This window comes from Enhydra lutris, unplaced genomic scaffold (genome assembly GCF_002288905.1).
Source record: "Enhydra lutris kenyoni isolate GAN:26980312 unplaced genomic scaffold, ASM228890v2 scaffoldscaffold12, whole genome shotgun sequence".
NCBI classification, from domain to species: Eukaryota; Metazoa; Chordata; class Mammalia; order Carnivora; family Mustelidae; genus Enhydra; species Enhydra lutris.
In genome coordinates this window covers 46,092,169-46,108,436 of record NW_019154096.1, presented here as the reverse complement: position 1 = coordinate 46,108,436, position 16,268 = coordinate 46,092,169, and the positions used below count along the sequence as shown (strand labels likewise).

Sequence of the window (16,268 nt, the reverse complement as noted above, 5' to 3'; positions counted from 1 at the left end):
GATCACTGGAGCCACTTTGTGTGGAAAAATACTCATTTAGCTAAACGATGAGGAATGCTGATCTCCCATGAATTAATCCATAAAACAGAAGAGAACCTCTAGTCACCAAACTCTGACGATAACAAACCTACCTCAAATTTTTAAAAAAAGATTTTATTTATTTATTTATTTATTTGAGAGTGTGCAAGTGGAGGGAAGGCCAGGGGGTGGGGAGGGAAAGAACCTGACATGGGCTTGATCTCATGACCCTGAGATCATGACCTGAGTCTAAACCCAAGAGTTGGATGCTTAACTGACTGAGCCACCCAGGCGCTGCCTGAATGGGAATTTTTTTAAAACAAATTTACCTGGGGGATGCCTGGCTGGCTCAGTTGGTAGAGCCCAAGATTCTTTATCTCAGGGTCGTGAGTTCAAGCTCCATGTTGGGTATAGAGCTTACTTAATTTTAAAAACAAAACAATCCAAATTTATCTGGGAGTTTAGCAGTGAAACGATTTACTACATGTTTCCCAGCCCCCACTGTTCAGCCATTTGGGAGATTTAAGCTGTTACTCATAAACAATATGGCCAACATCCCCACCATGCTAGTGCCAAAAAACATAAACTCAGGGACCAAAATAGAACTGCAGAAGCTACAAGGCTGTGCTAGTTAATCTGGAGAACAAATTACTGAACCCGGGATTATTGGCACTTGGTTTTTTGTTTTGTTTTGTTTTTTTTTAATAATGAAGTCTTATAATAAGAGTCCAACAATCACTGACCTGTGATCTGTCCCACTGAGCTTTCAGAACTAGCCCATCGAGCACATCCAACCTGCAGGTTGTATCCACCCTGTTGCACAATCCAGGCTTAAGACTCCACCTTGTTCTTGACCTTGTGCTTGAATTACTGGTTCACTTGGAAGTTCACATGGTCGTCTAGGACAGTTGTGGACCAGGCCCTAAGGAGCAATACTGAAACTTAGTAGTTTTCAGGCTACACATAAAAATAACCTAGTGCATCTGGAAGTTTTATTCTTCTGTAAATGACCTATTGTCTACCAGTTGCAGGAATATATCCCTATACAATTATTCTTCCTTCTTTAAAGAGCTAGAGCCCATGTGATCTTCATATGAACTAAGTAGTCTCTCATGTTTCTGTAGTCACAGATTGCCCCTTAACCTCAGCCAGTCATTTTGGAAATATGTAAAGAAGAAAGATTACTAAGTATAAAATCTTGATTAGTAACAGAGAGAACAACTCAAGTTTCATGAAAAGCCATCAGTGGATCTTGGGAGTGGAGAAGAAAAGCTGTGTGACATTTATCCCCTTAATACTTGGCTAGATATTAAGCAAAAGGGCTATTTTAAACTTCTGAATCCAACTTTAATTGCTTTTGTGTGTTTTTTCATTATTCATCCAGAAATGGCAAAATGCTGACTTGAATGGGAAATTTAAACTTCCAACGAAGAATGAATTTATTCCCACGAATTTTGAGATTTTATCATTGGAAAAAGAAGCGACACCGTACCCATCTCTTATTAAGGTAACATGTTGGAATGGGTGATTTTTAAATTTAGGCGATATACCTATTACATGGAAGAGACTGGAGAGATGGAGAGATGATTTCTTGCATTTGGTACTATGTTGGTTTTGGGGGCTCACATCCTAAGAGCTACCGAAAGTTGTAGAAAGAATAATTGCAAGGAATATTAAGAGGTTAGAAGTGTTAAAGCAAACAAACTACTAAACAATTTAGAATCTAGGGTATTGTTTTCTTTGCAGAAAAAAAGTTAAGTCTGGACTACAATCACAATTTTTGTTTCAAGATTTTATTTATTTATGACAGAGAGATAGCGAGAGAGGGAACACAAGCATGGGGTAGTTGGAGAGAGAGAAGCAGTCTTCCCGCTGAGCAGGGAGACCTATATGGGGGCTCCATCTCAGGATGCTGGAATCATGACCTGAGCCAAAGTCAGATACTTAACGACTGAGCCACTCAGGCACCTTGTATAACCACAAATCTACTGAAAGTTATTGGCCTACTTTCCATATTCACTGAAGACCGAGTGAGGAAGTTGATATGTGCTGCATCGTTAAAGTTAGAGATAAAGAGAATTTCTAAACCCTGGAAGAGGGCATATCCAAGGGAAGCTGTTGGATTTCCTGCCCTTAAAATTAACTCTCAATTTGTTAGAGTGGCTTTAGGAAGTTGATAAGAACAATGAACTTAGGAAATTAGTAAGTCAGTGAGAACAGTGATTGAGAAATGGGGCTTGTTTTTCTTTTTCAGAATTTTCTCTTTTCATTATTTCACACCTTGAGTAGATTGTGTAGAAAAATGGATCAAATTATTACTGCACATCCTCTTTCCTAAATTCTCTTTCTAAGCTCACCACCAAAGACATACATCTTTTTCTTTTCTTGAAAGCACCTAACATTCAGATCAACTCAATGAGATAAGAATTAGTGTTTAGAAACTTGAAATTTATCACAAGCAACTAGATTATTAACTAGACAATCATTTTTCCCTAAAAAAGGGAGGAATTCAGATGGCAGAGGAGTAGGGGAATCTAAGCTTGCCTTGTTCCTTGAACACATCCAGATAAATATCAAATCATTCCGATCACCCAAGAAATCAATCTGAGGACTGCAAGAACAAAACCGCAAGTGTACCAGTAGAATTGTGGAAGGTAGGGGCTATGGAGAGTGGATTTGGGGGAGTTAAGAACTGTGGAAGCTGCAGAGGGGAGGGACCCCTACTTACGGAGACTACTGCAGGGTATTATAAGCATTGGACCACAAAATCTGAAGTTTTAGAAGTCTTCCGCCACCAGGGTCATGCCTGCCTTAGTGGTGCTCCTGTGGGGGAAGAGGGCAGATACCTAGGAGTGGACAATGTAGTCTGAGGATCCCCTGGGTTGCAGGGGGAAACAGTTCCCCTCTTTGGAGTACATTTTAGAGTGACAGCAAGGCCTCTCCATGGACAGAAGAAAGGGTGGCACCAAGGTGCTGCGCTGTTCCTAGGCACAGGAGCAGGGACACCAGCTGAGGACAGGGAGACACCAGGCTTTTGGCTCTGCTTTACTATAAACTCTGAACTGCTTCTCAGTCCTGCAGTCCTTCCTGGGACTGGATGCAAACAGCAAAAGTGGGGAGCTTCCCCAGAGGATCAGTATGGAGTGGTGCTGCGGGAGTCCCTAAAATTTGGAGTTTAGAATCCTAGCTGTGCCCTGAGATAAAACAGCTTGGACACAGACAGGGTGAAGGCAGGGATTTGACAGAAGCTAGGGCACAAGAGGGGTGATTGTTTGCTTTTCTGTGAGGGCTTCCTGAAGAGTGGTGGGCACGAGCTTTGCGCTGCAGAGATGAGAGCAGAGTGGAGCCATATCCCCTGTTCTTCCCATCTCCCACCCCATCAACACTGACTGACCTCAGTGAGCTAAACCACACCATCAAGCAGAGATCAGAGTCACTTATACCACCCCCCCGCAACACCATACAGGCGCATCTCTACAAGGGCAAATAGACCTGAGAATCAGTGCAGCAGGCCCTTCCCCCAGAAGACCAGCACAAACCCCTTGCATGTACCAAGTCTACAGATCATAAAGTGCTACAGAGCTTCAGCTCTAGGGGCAATAGGATCTAGCTTCTTTTGATAGGCAGACCAAAATACACCTAGGATCTAGTTTGTTGTGGTTTTGTTTTTGTTTTTGTTTTTCTGGACAAAATGACAAGATGGAATTCACCCCAAAAGAAAGAGAAGGAAATAGAAGTAACAGCGAGGGATTTAACCAATACAGATATAAGTGAGATGTTTGAACTAGAATTTATTTACTTTATTTTTAAATTTTCTTTATTTGAGAAGGAGAGAGAGAGCACATGAGCAGGGGGGTAGGGGTGGAGGGAGAGCAAATTCCCTGCTAAGCAGGGAGCTGGATGAGGGCTTGATCCTGGGACTCCAGGATTATGACCTGAGTCGAAGGCAGAAGCCCAACCAACTGAGTTACCCAGGCGCCTCTGCACTAGAATTTAAAACAACAATTATAGGAATACTACTTGGGCTTGAAAAAAGCATAGAAGACACTAGAGAATTCCTTACTGTAGAGATAAAAGAACTAGAATCTAGTCAGACCGAAATTAAAATGGTATAACCGAGATGCAAACCTGAATGGATGCCATAACAATAAGAGTGAATGAAGCAGAGGAATGAATCAGTGATATAGAAGATAGAATTAGGAAAATAATGAAGCTGAAAGAAAAGGGAAAGGTATTGGATCATGAAGGTAGACTTAGGGAACTCAGCAGCTTCTTAAAATGTAATAACATTCCTATCATAGGAGCCCCAGGAGTGATGAGAGAGAAAAAGGGGCAGAAAGTTTACTTGAACAAATTAACTAAAAACTTTCCTAATCCAGGAAAGGATACAGATATTGAAATCCAAGAAGCCCAGAGAATTCCCATTAAATTCAACAAAGGCCAGGCATCACCTATATATATTATAGTCAAATTCACAAAATACACAGACAAGGAAAGAATTCTAAAAGTAGCAATGGAAAAAAAAGTCCTTAACCTACAAGGGAAGACAAATCAGGTTTGCAACCGATCTGTCCACAGAAACTTGGCAGACCAGAGGAGAATGGCAGGATATATTCAATGTACTGAATGGGAAAAATATGCAGCTAAGAATACTTTATCCAGCAAGGCTGTCATTCAGAACAGAAGAAGAGGTAAAGAGTTTCCCAGACACACAAAAACTAAAGGAGTTCCAGCCCTGCAAGGAATATTAAAGGGACCCTTTGAGAAGGAGAGACCAAAAGTAACAAAGACTAGAAAGGAACAGAAAATCTACAGGAACAATGACCTTACAGGTAATACAAAGGTACTAAATTCATCGCTTTTTTTTTTTTTAAGATTTTTATTTATTTATTCGACAGATAGAGATCACAAGTAGGCAGAGAGAGGAAAGGAAGCAGGCTCCCCGCCGAGCAGAGAGCCTGACGTGGGGCTCAATTCCAGGACCCTGGGATCATGACCCGAGCCGAAGGCAGAGGCTTTAACCCACTGAGCCACCCAGGTGCCCCTAAATTCATAGCTTTTAATAATTACTCTGAATATAAACAGACTAAATGCTCTAATCACAAGACATAGGGTATCAGAATGGATTAAAAAAAAAAAAAAGACAAGATGCATCCAAATGCTGCCTACAAGAGACTCATTTTATTTATTATTACTATTTTTAAAAGATTTTAATTATGTATTTGACAGAGAGACAGCGAGAGAGGGAACACAAGCAGGGGGAGTGGGAGAGGGAGAAGCAGGCTTTCCACTGAGTAGGGAGCCCAATGGGGGGCTTGATCCCAGGACCCTGAGATCATGAACTGAACCACCCAGGTGTCCCACAAGAGACTCATTTTATACCTAAAGACACCTGCAGATTGAAAGTGAGTGGATGGAGAACCATCTCTCAGGTTAATGTATGTCAGAAAAAAGCCAGAGTATCCATGCTTATGTCAGACAAACTAGATTTTAAAACAAAGACTTAAGAGATGAAGGGCATTATATCATAATGAATCTATCCATCAATAAGATTTAACAGTTGTAAATACTTATGCCCCCCAGTTTAGGGGCATCCAAATATATAAATCAATTAATAACAAATATAAAGTCATTGATAATGAAACAGTGATAGTAGGGGACTTTAACGTCCCTCTTACAGAGCAATGGACAGATCATCTAAGCAGAAAATCAAGGAAATAATGGCTTTGAATGACACATTGGACCTGACAGACTTAACATATATTCAGAACATTTCATCCTCAAACATAGAATACACATTCTTTTCTAGTGTATGTGGAACATTCTTTAGAATAGATCATATACTGGATCACACACAAATTGGCCCTTAAGAAGTATAAAATGATCAAGATAATTCCATGCATATTTTCAGAGCACAGTGCTTTGAAACTTGAAGTCAACCATGAAAACATTTGGAAAGACCACAAATACATGGAGGGTAAAGAACATCCTGCTAAAAGAATGAATGGGTTAACCAGAAAATTAAAGAAGAAATTAAAAAGTACATGGAAGCAACTGAAAATGAAAATACCCCAGTCCGAAGGAAAAAATGAAACAAGATGGGATCAGGAGGGAGACAAACCATAAGAGATTCTTAATCTCACAAAACAAACTGAGGGCTGCTGGGGGGAATGCTGGGGTATGGAGAGGGTAGTTGGGTTATGGACATTGGGGAGGGTATGTGATATGGTGAGTGCTGTGAAATGTGTAAGCCTGATGATTCACAGACTTGTACCCCTAGGGCAAATAATACATTATATATCAATAAAAATAATCAAAAAGAAAAAAATACCATAGTCCAAGATTTTTAGGTTGCAGCAAAGGCAGTCCTAAGAGGGAAACATATTGCAATACAGACCTTCTCAAGAAGCAGGAAAAGTCTCAAAAAAAAAAAAAAAAAAAAAAAAAAAAGCGGCAGCAGGAAGAGTCTCAAATGCACGAGCTAACCTTACACCCAAAGGAGCTAGAAAAGGAGCAGCAGATAAAGCCTGAAGCTAATAGAAGAAGGGAAATAGTAAAGATTAGAGCAGAAATAAATGATATAGAAACAAACAAAAAAACCAGAATGGATCAACAAAACTAAGAGCTTGTTCTTTGAAAGAATCAATGAAGTTGATAAACCCATAGTCAGACTTATGAAAAAGAAAAGAGAAAGGACCCAAATAAATTTAAATGATGAAGAAAGAGATGATAACCGGCACCACAGAAACACAGATAATCAGAATATCATGAAAAGTTATATGCCAACAAACTGGACAATCTGGATGGAATGGATAAATTCTCAGAAATACACAAACTACCAAAACTGAAACAGGAAGAAGTAGAAAATCTGAACAGACCCATAATCGGCAAAGAAATTAAATCAGTAATCAAAAATCTCCCAACAAACAAAAGTCCAGGGCCAGATGGCTTTCTAGGGGAATTCTACCAGATATTTGAAGAAGAGTTCAAAGCTATTCTCAAACTGTTCCAAAAAATAGAATGGAAGGAAAACTCTGAAACTCCTTCTACAAAGCTAGTCCTTGATCCCAAAACCAGACAAAGAGAAGAATTACATGCCATTAAAATGGAGAATTATATACCATTATCCCTGATGAACACGGATGCAAAAATTCTCAAGATACTAGCAAATTGAATCCAACAGTACATTTAAAGAATCATTCACTGCCATCCAGCAATTACACTACTAGGTATTTACCCAAAGGTTACAAAAATATAGGTTCAAAAGGATACATGCACCATGATACTTATAGTAGCATTATCAGCACTAGCCAAACTATGGAGAGAGCCCAAATGCCCATTGATTGATGAATGGATAAAGAAGATGTGGCATATATATACAATGAAACATTACTTGGCCATCAGAAAGAATGAAATCTTGTTATTTGTAATGGTGTGGACGGAGCCAGAGTGTATTACGCTAAGAGAAAGAAGTTGGACAAATACCATATGATATCAGTCACATGTGGAATTTAAGAAGCAAAATAGATGAACATAGGGGGGAGGGAGAAGAAAAAAAGAAAAAAGAGAGAGGGAAACAAACCATAAGAGACTCTTAGAGAACAAACAGGATTAACAGAGGGAGGTGGGTATTAAGGAGGGCATGTTATGATGAGCACTGACTGGGTGTTGTATGTAAGTGATGAATCTCTGAATTTTCCTGAAACTAATATTGCACTATACGTTAACTAACTAGAATTTAAATTAAAAGCTTGAAAAGAAAAAAAAATGATCTTTTAATGAGTCATAGGTTAGGTTATTCAAGGAGAAATCTTGTTTACCTCTCCTATTATTTGTTGTTTGTTTTAAATAGGTCTTCTCAAACTAAACTAAGGAGAACATTTCTAACTCTTGTAAGAGTTTCAAGAGTTTTAATACAGTATGAGTGAAGTGGAAAATTAAAGTAGTGCCTTATTTGTTCATCTTTGGTTGTGTTATGTATGACTACATAACAAATTCCTCCAAAAGTTAGGAACTTAAAACATTTATCTCCATGCGGTTTTTGAGTGTCAGGAATCTGGAAGTGACTTAGTTGGGTAATTTTGGCCCAGGGTGTCTTATTAGGTTATAGTCAAACTGTTGGCTGGGCCTTCAGCCTCTTGAAGCTCAATAAAGGCTGAAGGATTTTCTTCTAAATTCAGTTGTGTGGTTGTTGGCAGGCCTTTAGTTCTTCAACACATAGGCCTCTCAGTAGAGTTGCTTGACCTGGAAGCTGGCTTCCCCCAAAGTGAGTGATTCAAGAGAGAAAAGTGGGTGATCAAGATGGAAGCCACGACGTCTTTTAGAGCCTAATCTCAGAGGTACCATGCCATCCCTTCTGTCCTAGTCTGTGCTCGCATATACCAGTCCTGGTTCATTGTGGGAGAGATGACTCTACAGGGAGGTAAATGCCCTTAGGCAGGAGTTGCTGTAGCCTACCTTGGAGGCTGGCAGCCGCACCCTGCTAAGGACTCCTGCATCTGCCTCCCAGTGTTCAGAAAGACAAGAATAGGACAGTGGTATTGGCTTCTCCAGTCTGTCTCTTCCTCTGCTATGTCCCCTTTTCCCTCATCAAGGGGGGACAGAAGGGTGATTTCTCTCTGCTGCTAGAATCGGCAGTTTTCTCTCTACACCTTCCCACCTGGTGACCTTCTGAGTATGCTTCAAGGCCATGAAACTCAACATTGCCTCTATCCTACTCCTCTTGAAGAGTAGTTTGAGCTTTTTGCCGAATGTGCCCATATTTTATTAACCGAATTGTTTCTCCATCACAGGATACAGCTATGAGCAAACTCTGGTTCAAACAAGATGATAAGTTTTTCTTGCCAAAGGCTTGTCTCAACTTTGAATTTTTCAGGTATGTTAAATGAATCTAGCTACACAGTTTCTTATAAAAATCAACAATCTCATTCCTAAAAGTTTTCTTTGCTTCCGGGAGGACCCATGTGTAGAAATGGAAGGAACTAGAGTTACATAGCCTGGACCAGGGAGGGCTGCTGCTGGTAAGGGATATTGTAAAAGTCGAGGTTGTTAAGTCTTCCTTTGCACTGGTGAGCACACCCTTTAACTGACATGATTTCTGTTAGCCATCTTGAGGACCTTCCTAGCCTTCAAAACTTTGGATCCTGGGGAGGTTGTAGACTTACCCAGAAATTTCATTCAGGAAAAGTTAAATAATTGAGGGTGTTTTCTGTTGTAGCTTCAGTTTTGTATTTCTGAAACTTGCCCAGAGGAGGAGGTGGTAGTTACTAAACCATTTGGAGTCCTTTCCAGCCTTTACATGTCTGAAGCCCTTAGATATTGTTTTCTCTGTTCTTGGCATGGCCACTTAAAAATGATTTAATTAAAAAGGAAGAACATGTTTAGTAACATTTATGAATACTACTGTTGGAATGATTTCACAATATAAATCTGCAGCTCATCTCTGTCTCCTTTTATTTATTTGTATAGTACAGTGTACCATCCAGTTCAAATTTTACTTTGTGAGTTTATACTTTATGATTTTTTATTTAAAATTCAATGGTGTGTGTTTATGAGATCGGTCATCACATAATAATGTTCACTAATTTTTATTTGATCTACTTGACTTGAAATTAAAACTAAATGCATTTTTAAATGTTTTGGAATAGGGAAAAAGAAACTCTAAATAGAAAATTAGTATTTCACCAACATGTACAGCTGAGCTTGCAGGTGGATGTAAACACTGTATTTTATAGCAGGAGATTCATGGACTTAGCCTGGAACTTCCTGAGATACTTCTCACACTAAACATGAGCTGTCTGGCTATGGCTTGGTGTTGGTAGAGAGCATTACAAAGCTGGTTTTATTTTTTGATATTCAGAGTGATATTTGTAGCACTCCAAGCAGCTTGTCACCACTTTCCCATTTGACTTATATGCTTATGGATTTTTTTTACCTTTTGAGAGACCGTTTGATAGTTTTGCTTCCTGAAATTTCCTCTCTCCGTGTTCTGCTCTTCCTAGAGTTCACACTGTTAGGTTTCTTATGTACTCTTCAAGACATTTTCTGTGTGTGTACACCTTTTAGTATTTTCAGAAACCGGGTTATATTATCCATTCTTAGATACAGTTTTAAAAACTCTGAGCATACAGCACCTGAATACAAAATAATAATATTTTTTAATTAACAAGTGAACCAGAGTTTGAACATTGCGATTTAATCATGTTCTCTCTTAGAGCTCACCAGCGCAGCTGCTGTGCATGCAGCATTTTAGGACACTTTTTGCAATTGCGTTCTAAGCTTGAGCCATATGGCTCTGAGCTCCCAGACTTGGCTTTTTCTGGCTTTTCACTTCCACCTGAGATTGGCACAGAGGTGCCTGTGGGTCTAAGTCCTTCCTAGGTTCTCTTTTATTTGATAATTTTGCTTTTGTGAATTGTGCTCTGAGTTTCTGAGCTGTTGTTTGCCTAAAGAAGGAAGTGTGTCATGTATATAATACAGTACTTTAATTGTACTATATATGGTACTATAATTGTCATGTATATAATACAGTACTTTAAAAACAGTGACAGAGCATCCATTTAGATTTTCCAGATGGAGAATGTTTATGTAGTTACAGAATTTTCTCTTTGATATTAGTTCTTAGTGGCTAAGCTTCTTCTCTTTTTGCTTCATTATCTGGTTTGACAAAATTGTTGCCTTTTCCATCAGTATATTGGTTATATTTACTGTGCTACAGATAGAGTGAAACTTTAATTTGCTGCCAGACAAGCCAAGCAGGCACCTTGGGCTCAGGTCCTTTGCACTGGCTGTTTTCCTCAACCAGCCCCACCCAGATATACCCAGAGCCTGTTCCTTTGCTTCCTTCAGGTCTAGGCCCAGGTGTCACCTTATGAGAGAGGCATTGATTATCTTATGTAAATTAGCAATCATCCCACCTTACTACCACTGCCCTTCAATCCTGTTCCTCTTACCCTGCTTAATTTTTTTCATAGCACTATCCCCATTTGATATATTAAGATTTATTCTCTCCTCCAACTAGACTATTAAACTCAGTCAGGTCAGTGGCTTTGCTTGATTTTATTCCCAGTACCTAGAGAAAGGCCTAGCAGTAGGCTCTTCTGAGTCATACCTGCTTCCATGTATTACAGTAGTAAGCATGTGGTACACATTTGTTGAGCAAATGACTTTTATTTGTCATAAAGGTAAGCAGTGTCATATAATCAAGTGACTTTGTCACTTGACTTACATTTGAATCCTAATTCTGCCACTACCAGCCCAGGTGACATGCAGAAAGCTGTGTTTCTTATTTGGGAAATGATTCAAGTTAGGGGATCGCTGTGATCCTGTTTAGCTTTTGCACTCTCTGATTGTTTCCTCATGTTGGTTGCTCTTCTTCATTTAAGTTTTTATTTTTTTTTAATTTTAATATTTTTTCCTAGCTCTGTCTGCAGTTATATGGTGGGAATTATCAATTATTTTACTGACAGTGCTGTAGCTTTATTGGTTTGTGGGGGAACTCAGATATGAGCTAACATTTCACAGGTATCCGTTTTTCCTGTTTAAGTTCAAAAATCACAGCACACAAACTTCTCAGTCTCATACTCATGTCCACCCAGAGTATGGCTTGCTTAAAGGGAGGAGGACATTAAATGCCAGATGAGCTCTGTCAGCCATGCCTCCTTTTTTTTTTTTTTTTTTTTTTTTTAATTTTTTCATTTTAAGTAGCTAGTGTGGGACTGGAGCTCACGACCCCAAGATCAGGAGTCATGTGACTTCTAACTGAGCCAGCCAGGCACCCCAGCATGCCTTGTCCTTTCATCCTCAACGCAGGCATGCCTTTTGGCCTGTCCCCACTCCTTACCTGCATTTCTAATTTGTCAGTCTGACCGCACACCATCTGGGGCAAGCAGTCGCTTCTCCCTCCTCGGCACCACCAGAACACATGGCATACTTCAGGCTTCTTTTTCAGACATCTTGTATTTTTTTGCCTCCCGAGAAGAACAGACTCAAGAATTCAAACCATATCTTCAGGAAATGATATTAACCGATGTTCAGTTTCTTGATCCATCTCGAAAGGCCCCATCACATTGGGAAGTAATAAATCAGCTATTTTACTGTCAACATTTTCTTCCAGCCCATTTGCTTATGTGGACCCCTTGCACTGTAACATGGCCTATTTGTACCTTGAGCTCCTCAAAGACTCACTCAACGAGTATGCATATGCAGCAGAGCTAGCAGGCTTGAGCTATGACCTCCAAAATACCATCTATGGGATGTATGTAAGTACCCACGTCTTAGAGCCTTCCACTCATCAACATTTTTTTATATTGATTTGATGGAAGCGTTTTTGATTGAGGGTATGAGTTTAATTTCTTTTTAAAAAAATATTTATGGCTAATCATATTTTCTCATTTAATTTTTCAGTTAGCTCTTATTCTAAGTATTCAGTGATTACATTCACATTATGCAAATTTTCCTTGATTTCTGTTTTTTTTTTTTTTTTTTTAACATCTTTCATCAGATTGTCGTATTTTTCTCCTCAAACAAAATGGGACCCTGATTGAGGTTTAGATCTCACCCATTCTCTATGTGAAATCTCGGTCTTTCACAACAGAATAATGTCTTCCTGCCATTGTAAAACATAAGGTTGGCTGATTCTGTTTCCCTAGACATTCAGATCATGAGGCTGCATATCCATACTCTTCGGTCATGTTTCTTCATTACCATGCCACTGCCTGAGGTATCAAAGCATTTCTTTTGTTTTTCTTTTTGTTAGTCGCTACATTTATGCTGATCCTCTCCATTGCAACATGACATACCTGTTTATCAGGTTATTGAAGGATGATTTAAAAGAGTATACATATGCAGCACGCCTCTCAGGTTTGAGCTATGGCATTGCATCAGGGATGAATGCAATACTTGTAAGTAAAATGAAAACCAAAGAAAAGGCGCCACACCATTTAAGTGTTATGTTGAGCTTGGGAAAACTATTAACTTCCGCATTTTTAAACGAGAAGGTTGATGGTTTTTTCCTTGCACCTTTTTAATGATTGAAGAACTCAAATTAGTAGTAGTTCCACTAATGAATGATTCCGTAGAGTTTAGTGCAATTTGTGAACATGTATGTGTGCTACATTTATTTGCATGTTCCTCTGCTTGAAATGTTTAACATATTAATTCTGAAAGCATGTTGTTCTTCCCATGTGCTTGCGTGTATTAACATCCATAAGTGAAAGATATCTGTAGTTACTGTTGTGGTGCTTGAATTTTACTCCTATATAAGCTTCTTTTATTTTTGCTGACAGCAATAGAAAGCTCCTGTGTTCAAATACATTTGATGTTTTCATTTAATTTATTTTGTAGCGTGCACCATTAACTACTTTTAAGTGTGTTTTAAAATAATCATTATTAAAAACATCCCAAAAAATAACTGGATTTTTTTCCCTGAAACTATTTCGGATGTGTTTCAACTTCTATCTCATTTCCAAATTAACATTCCTTCCATGGCACACATTCATCTTCACTTTTCTTGAAAAAATATTGTACGTTTTAGTAACAACTAAAATGAGAGCATGTGCTGTGTACTCTGTACTCCTCTTTATCAATTCTTATACAAAAGGTTTTAGGGTTTTAAAATTTTTATTTTGCAGTGCTTCCCCCCCCACAACAAGTAAAATTTCTGGTAGCTTTCATTTAATGTGTAAGTATGTACATAACTAACCATTTTCAGAGTCTAGGGAAATTTGAAGCTCAGAGATCAAAATAAATTCCAAATAGAAAAGTAATAATCTATTGTTTAGTTTTTGCTCTTGAGTTTTAGTAGCATATTACCATTAAAATGGATCATTTTTAATTCATGACAAAATGAGCTTTCTGCTCATTGTAAATCTAGTTCCCATGGTACACGATGTGGCCTCCATAGTCAATAATGGCCTTCACTCCTGAGATTCTTGCCCGTCATTCTGTGTAAGGTAGAGGCTTTCATAGTTCTTTAGTTGCAGTAGGTCCTCTATTGCTGTGGGTTCCACCGTGTGGAAGTACAATAGGCAGCCTCTGCTTTTCCAGTGTTAGCTTTTGGAGACTATTAAAGTAAATTGTCCCAAGGCAAAAATCCTGATGATACAGACAGTGTGTCTTCATAGTACATCTGTTTTGCCATTGGCTTTTGATACATCAGGAGAACTCATCAAACAAGCAAGTGGTGAGACATACGGATCCTTTTAAGGCAACACTGAATGACAAAAATGGCAAAATGCCACAAAAATATACATGCCCACACACAGAATTGGGGCTGTCTGATTTCGCCAAAGATGATTTTTAAAAAATATTTAAATATAAACAATTTTGAGACATTCCTAACAGTTCGCTAGATGATAACTACTGGTGATTTTTACCTTCTTACCACGTCTCTAAAAACCACCTTAAGCCTGGCATTCCTTAGAAGTTAATTTTTAAGATTAAACTTAAAACACATTCTGCAGTTAATTTTGATTTAATGAGAATTGAATTTTGATGATGTGGTGTGTTCTGCTGTAATCTTGCATCAGGTGAGTTTTCTGATTATTTCCTTTGTTTAAGAATAACAAAATTAGGATTTTGGGTTATTAGTAAATAAAGATGTAAATAAAGATGTTCTCTTCCTAAGTTAAATTATATTTATGAGAAGATAAATTAGTTGAATTTCTTCTTCACTTTTATTTTAATATACCTGGCTTTGGATTTTCTCAGTGTTTAAAAATCAAGCTTAAAGTGTTTATTTGGAAGGTTTTTTTGTGATATTTTTAGACTTCTAATACTCTGAACTCTTTTTTGTAGCTCTCGGTGAAAGGTTACAATGACAAGCAGCCGATTTTGCTAAAGAAGATTATTGAGAAAATGGCTACTTTTGAGATTGATGAAAAAAGATTTGAAATTATCAAAGAGGCAGTAAGTTTTCAGAACTCACTTTTGTAATCTTGTTGTTCATAAGGTGGTAATTTTGCCTTATTTCGAACATTTTTAAGAGGAGAGGAGGGAAAGTACTGCTAACCCTATGGCAGGCCTCTCACTCTGTCTTTGCTAAGTCCTTTCCTCTACCCAGAAGTGACCCCTGGTGACTCGGGGACACCTGACCCTCAAGAGCTGGGGATGTTGCCGCACTGACTTTCAGAGAGAAGCCTGAGGTATACCTAGTAGCTGCGAGAGACCCCTTGAAACTTTCATCCCCCCTCCACTTCAGAAGGACACATGATTCTTCAGACTGAGGTCTGCCTGTCATGAGAACCTTGTCACATGAGTGCAAACTATTTAGGCTTGAGGTATCTTCCAGTTAAACTCAACTCATAGTTGGCCTGATAATGGAAATAGGGGATAGATAACAGTTTTAGAAGCCAAACTGTGACCTTAATTGTACACCAAAAGAAAAATCACCATTGGGGCGCCTGGGTGGCTCAGTGGGTTAACCCTCTGCCTTCGGCTCAGGTCATGATCCCAGGGTCCTGGGATCGAGCCCCGCATCGGGCTCTCTGCTTGGCGGGGAGCCTGCTTCCCCCATCTCGCTGCCTGCCTCTCTGCCTACTTGTGATCTCTCTCTGTCAAATAAATAAATTAAAAAAAAAGAAAAGAAAAATCACCATTTTCAAATGTAGTTTTTGGATGAAGATCCAATATTTTGCATATGTAAGTGGACTTCCTTGCTTATACAGACTTTTGGAATGTCCTTATGGTACAGAATCTAAGGACACCAAGAGATGCAGGCCCTGAAAACTGGGGATGACTTTTTGAGGGTTGAAAGATGTCCCACAGGGAGGACACTTAGAATACATGTCAGATGCTGTGGATAAAGCAGCAGCCCAGATAAAGAAAAAGCATGCCCTTTAATTAAAGGTTCAGAGAATATTTGAGTAAGCCCCATTCTAAATTACCTCACTTCAAAAAGGAGAAAGAAGCAAATATTCCTGTATCCCAGTAACACAGGATTTATGCAGAATAAAGTTTGATTATAGTTGATCTTTTCAGATGATTTTAAAAGGATTTATAAAATTAATGAACCTGTGTCTTCCTTCACTAGTATATGCGATCGCTTAACAATTTCCGAGCTGAGCAGCCTCACCAGCACGCCATGTACTACCTCCGCCTGCTGATGACTGAAGTGGCCTGGACTAAAGATGAATTAAAGGAAGCCCTGGATGGTGAGACTTTTTCTGCTTATAAGCCTCTTCATTTTTTTTCTAAAATCATTTTGATTTATCCTGATATCTAGTGTTTATGTTTCTAATAACTTCTAATTT

The 16,268-nt window shown here is 38.8% G+C and overlaps 1 protein-coding gene across 4 annotated transcripts in view; it reads left to right on the top strand.

Annotated features, from left to right (window-relative positions):
• The window catches only part of LOC111144834 (insulin degrading enzyme), a 109,463-nt gene that overhangs the window by 74,527 nt on the left and 18,668 nt on the right, over nucleotides 1–16,268 (top strand). For 2 of the 4 annotated variants that reach the window (XM_022499355.1, XM_022499353.1), the window contains exons 13-17: nucleotides 1,403–1,525; nucleotides 8,811–8,893; nucleotides 12,134–12,278; nucleotides 14,815–14,925; nucleotides 16,049–16,169. In XM_022499355.1, coding sequence (XP_022355063.1) covers nucleotides 1,403–1,525; nucleotides 8,811–8,893; nucleotides 12,134–12,278; nucleotides 14,815–14,925; nucleotides 16,049–16,169 — 583 coding nt within the window. Of the gene's footprint in view, nucleotides 1–1,402; nucleotides 1,526–8,190; nucleotides 8,358–8,810; nucleotides 8,894–12,133; nucleotides 12,279–12,775; nucleotides 12,921–14,814; nucleotides 14,926–16,048; nucleotides 16,170–16,268 lie in introns of those variants that run through there. The other 2 variants (XM_022499354.1, XM_022499356.1) reach the window with 2 other exon arrangements.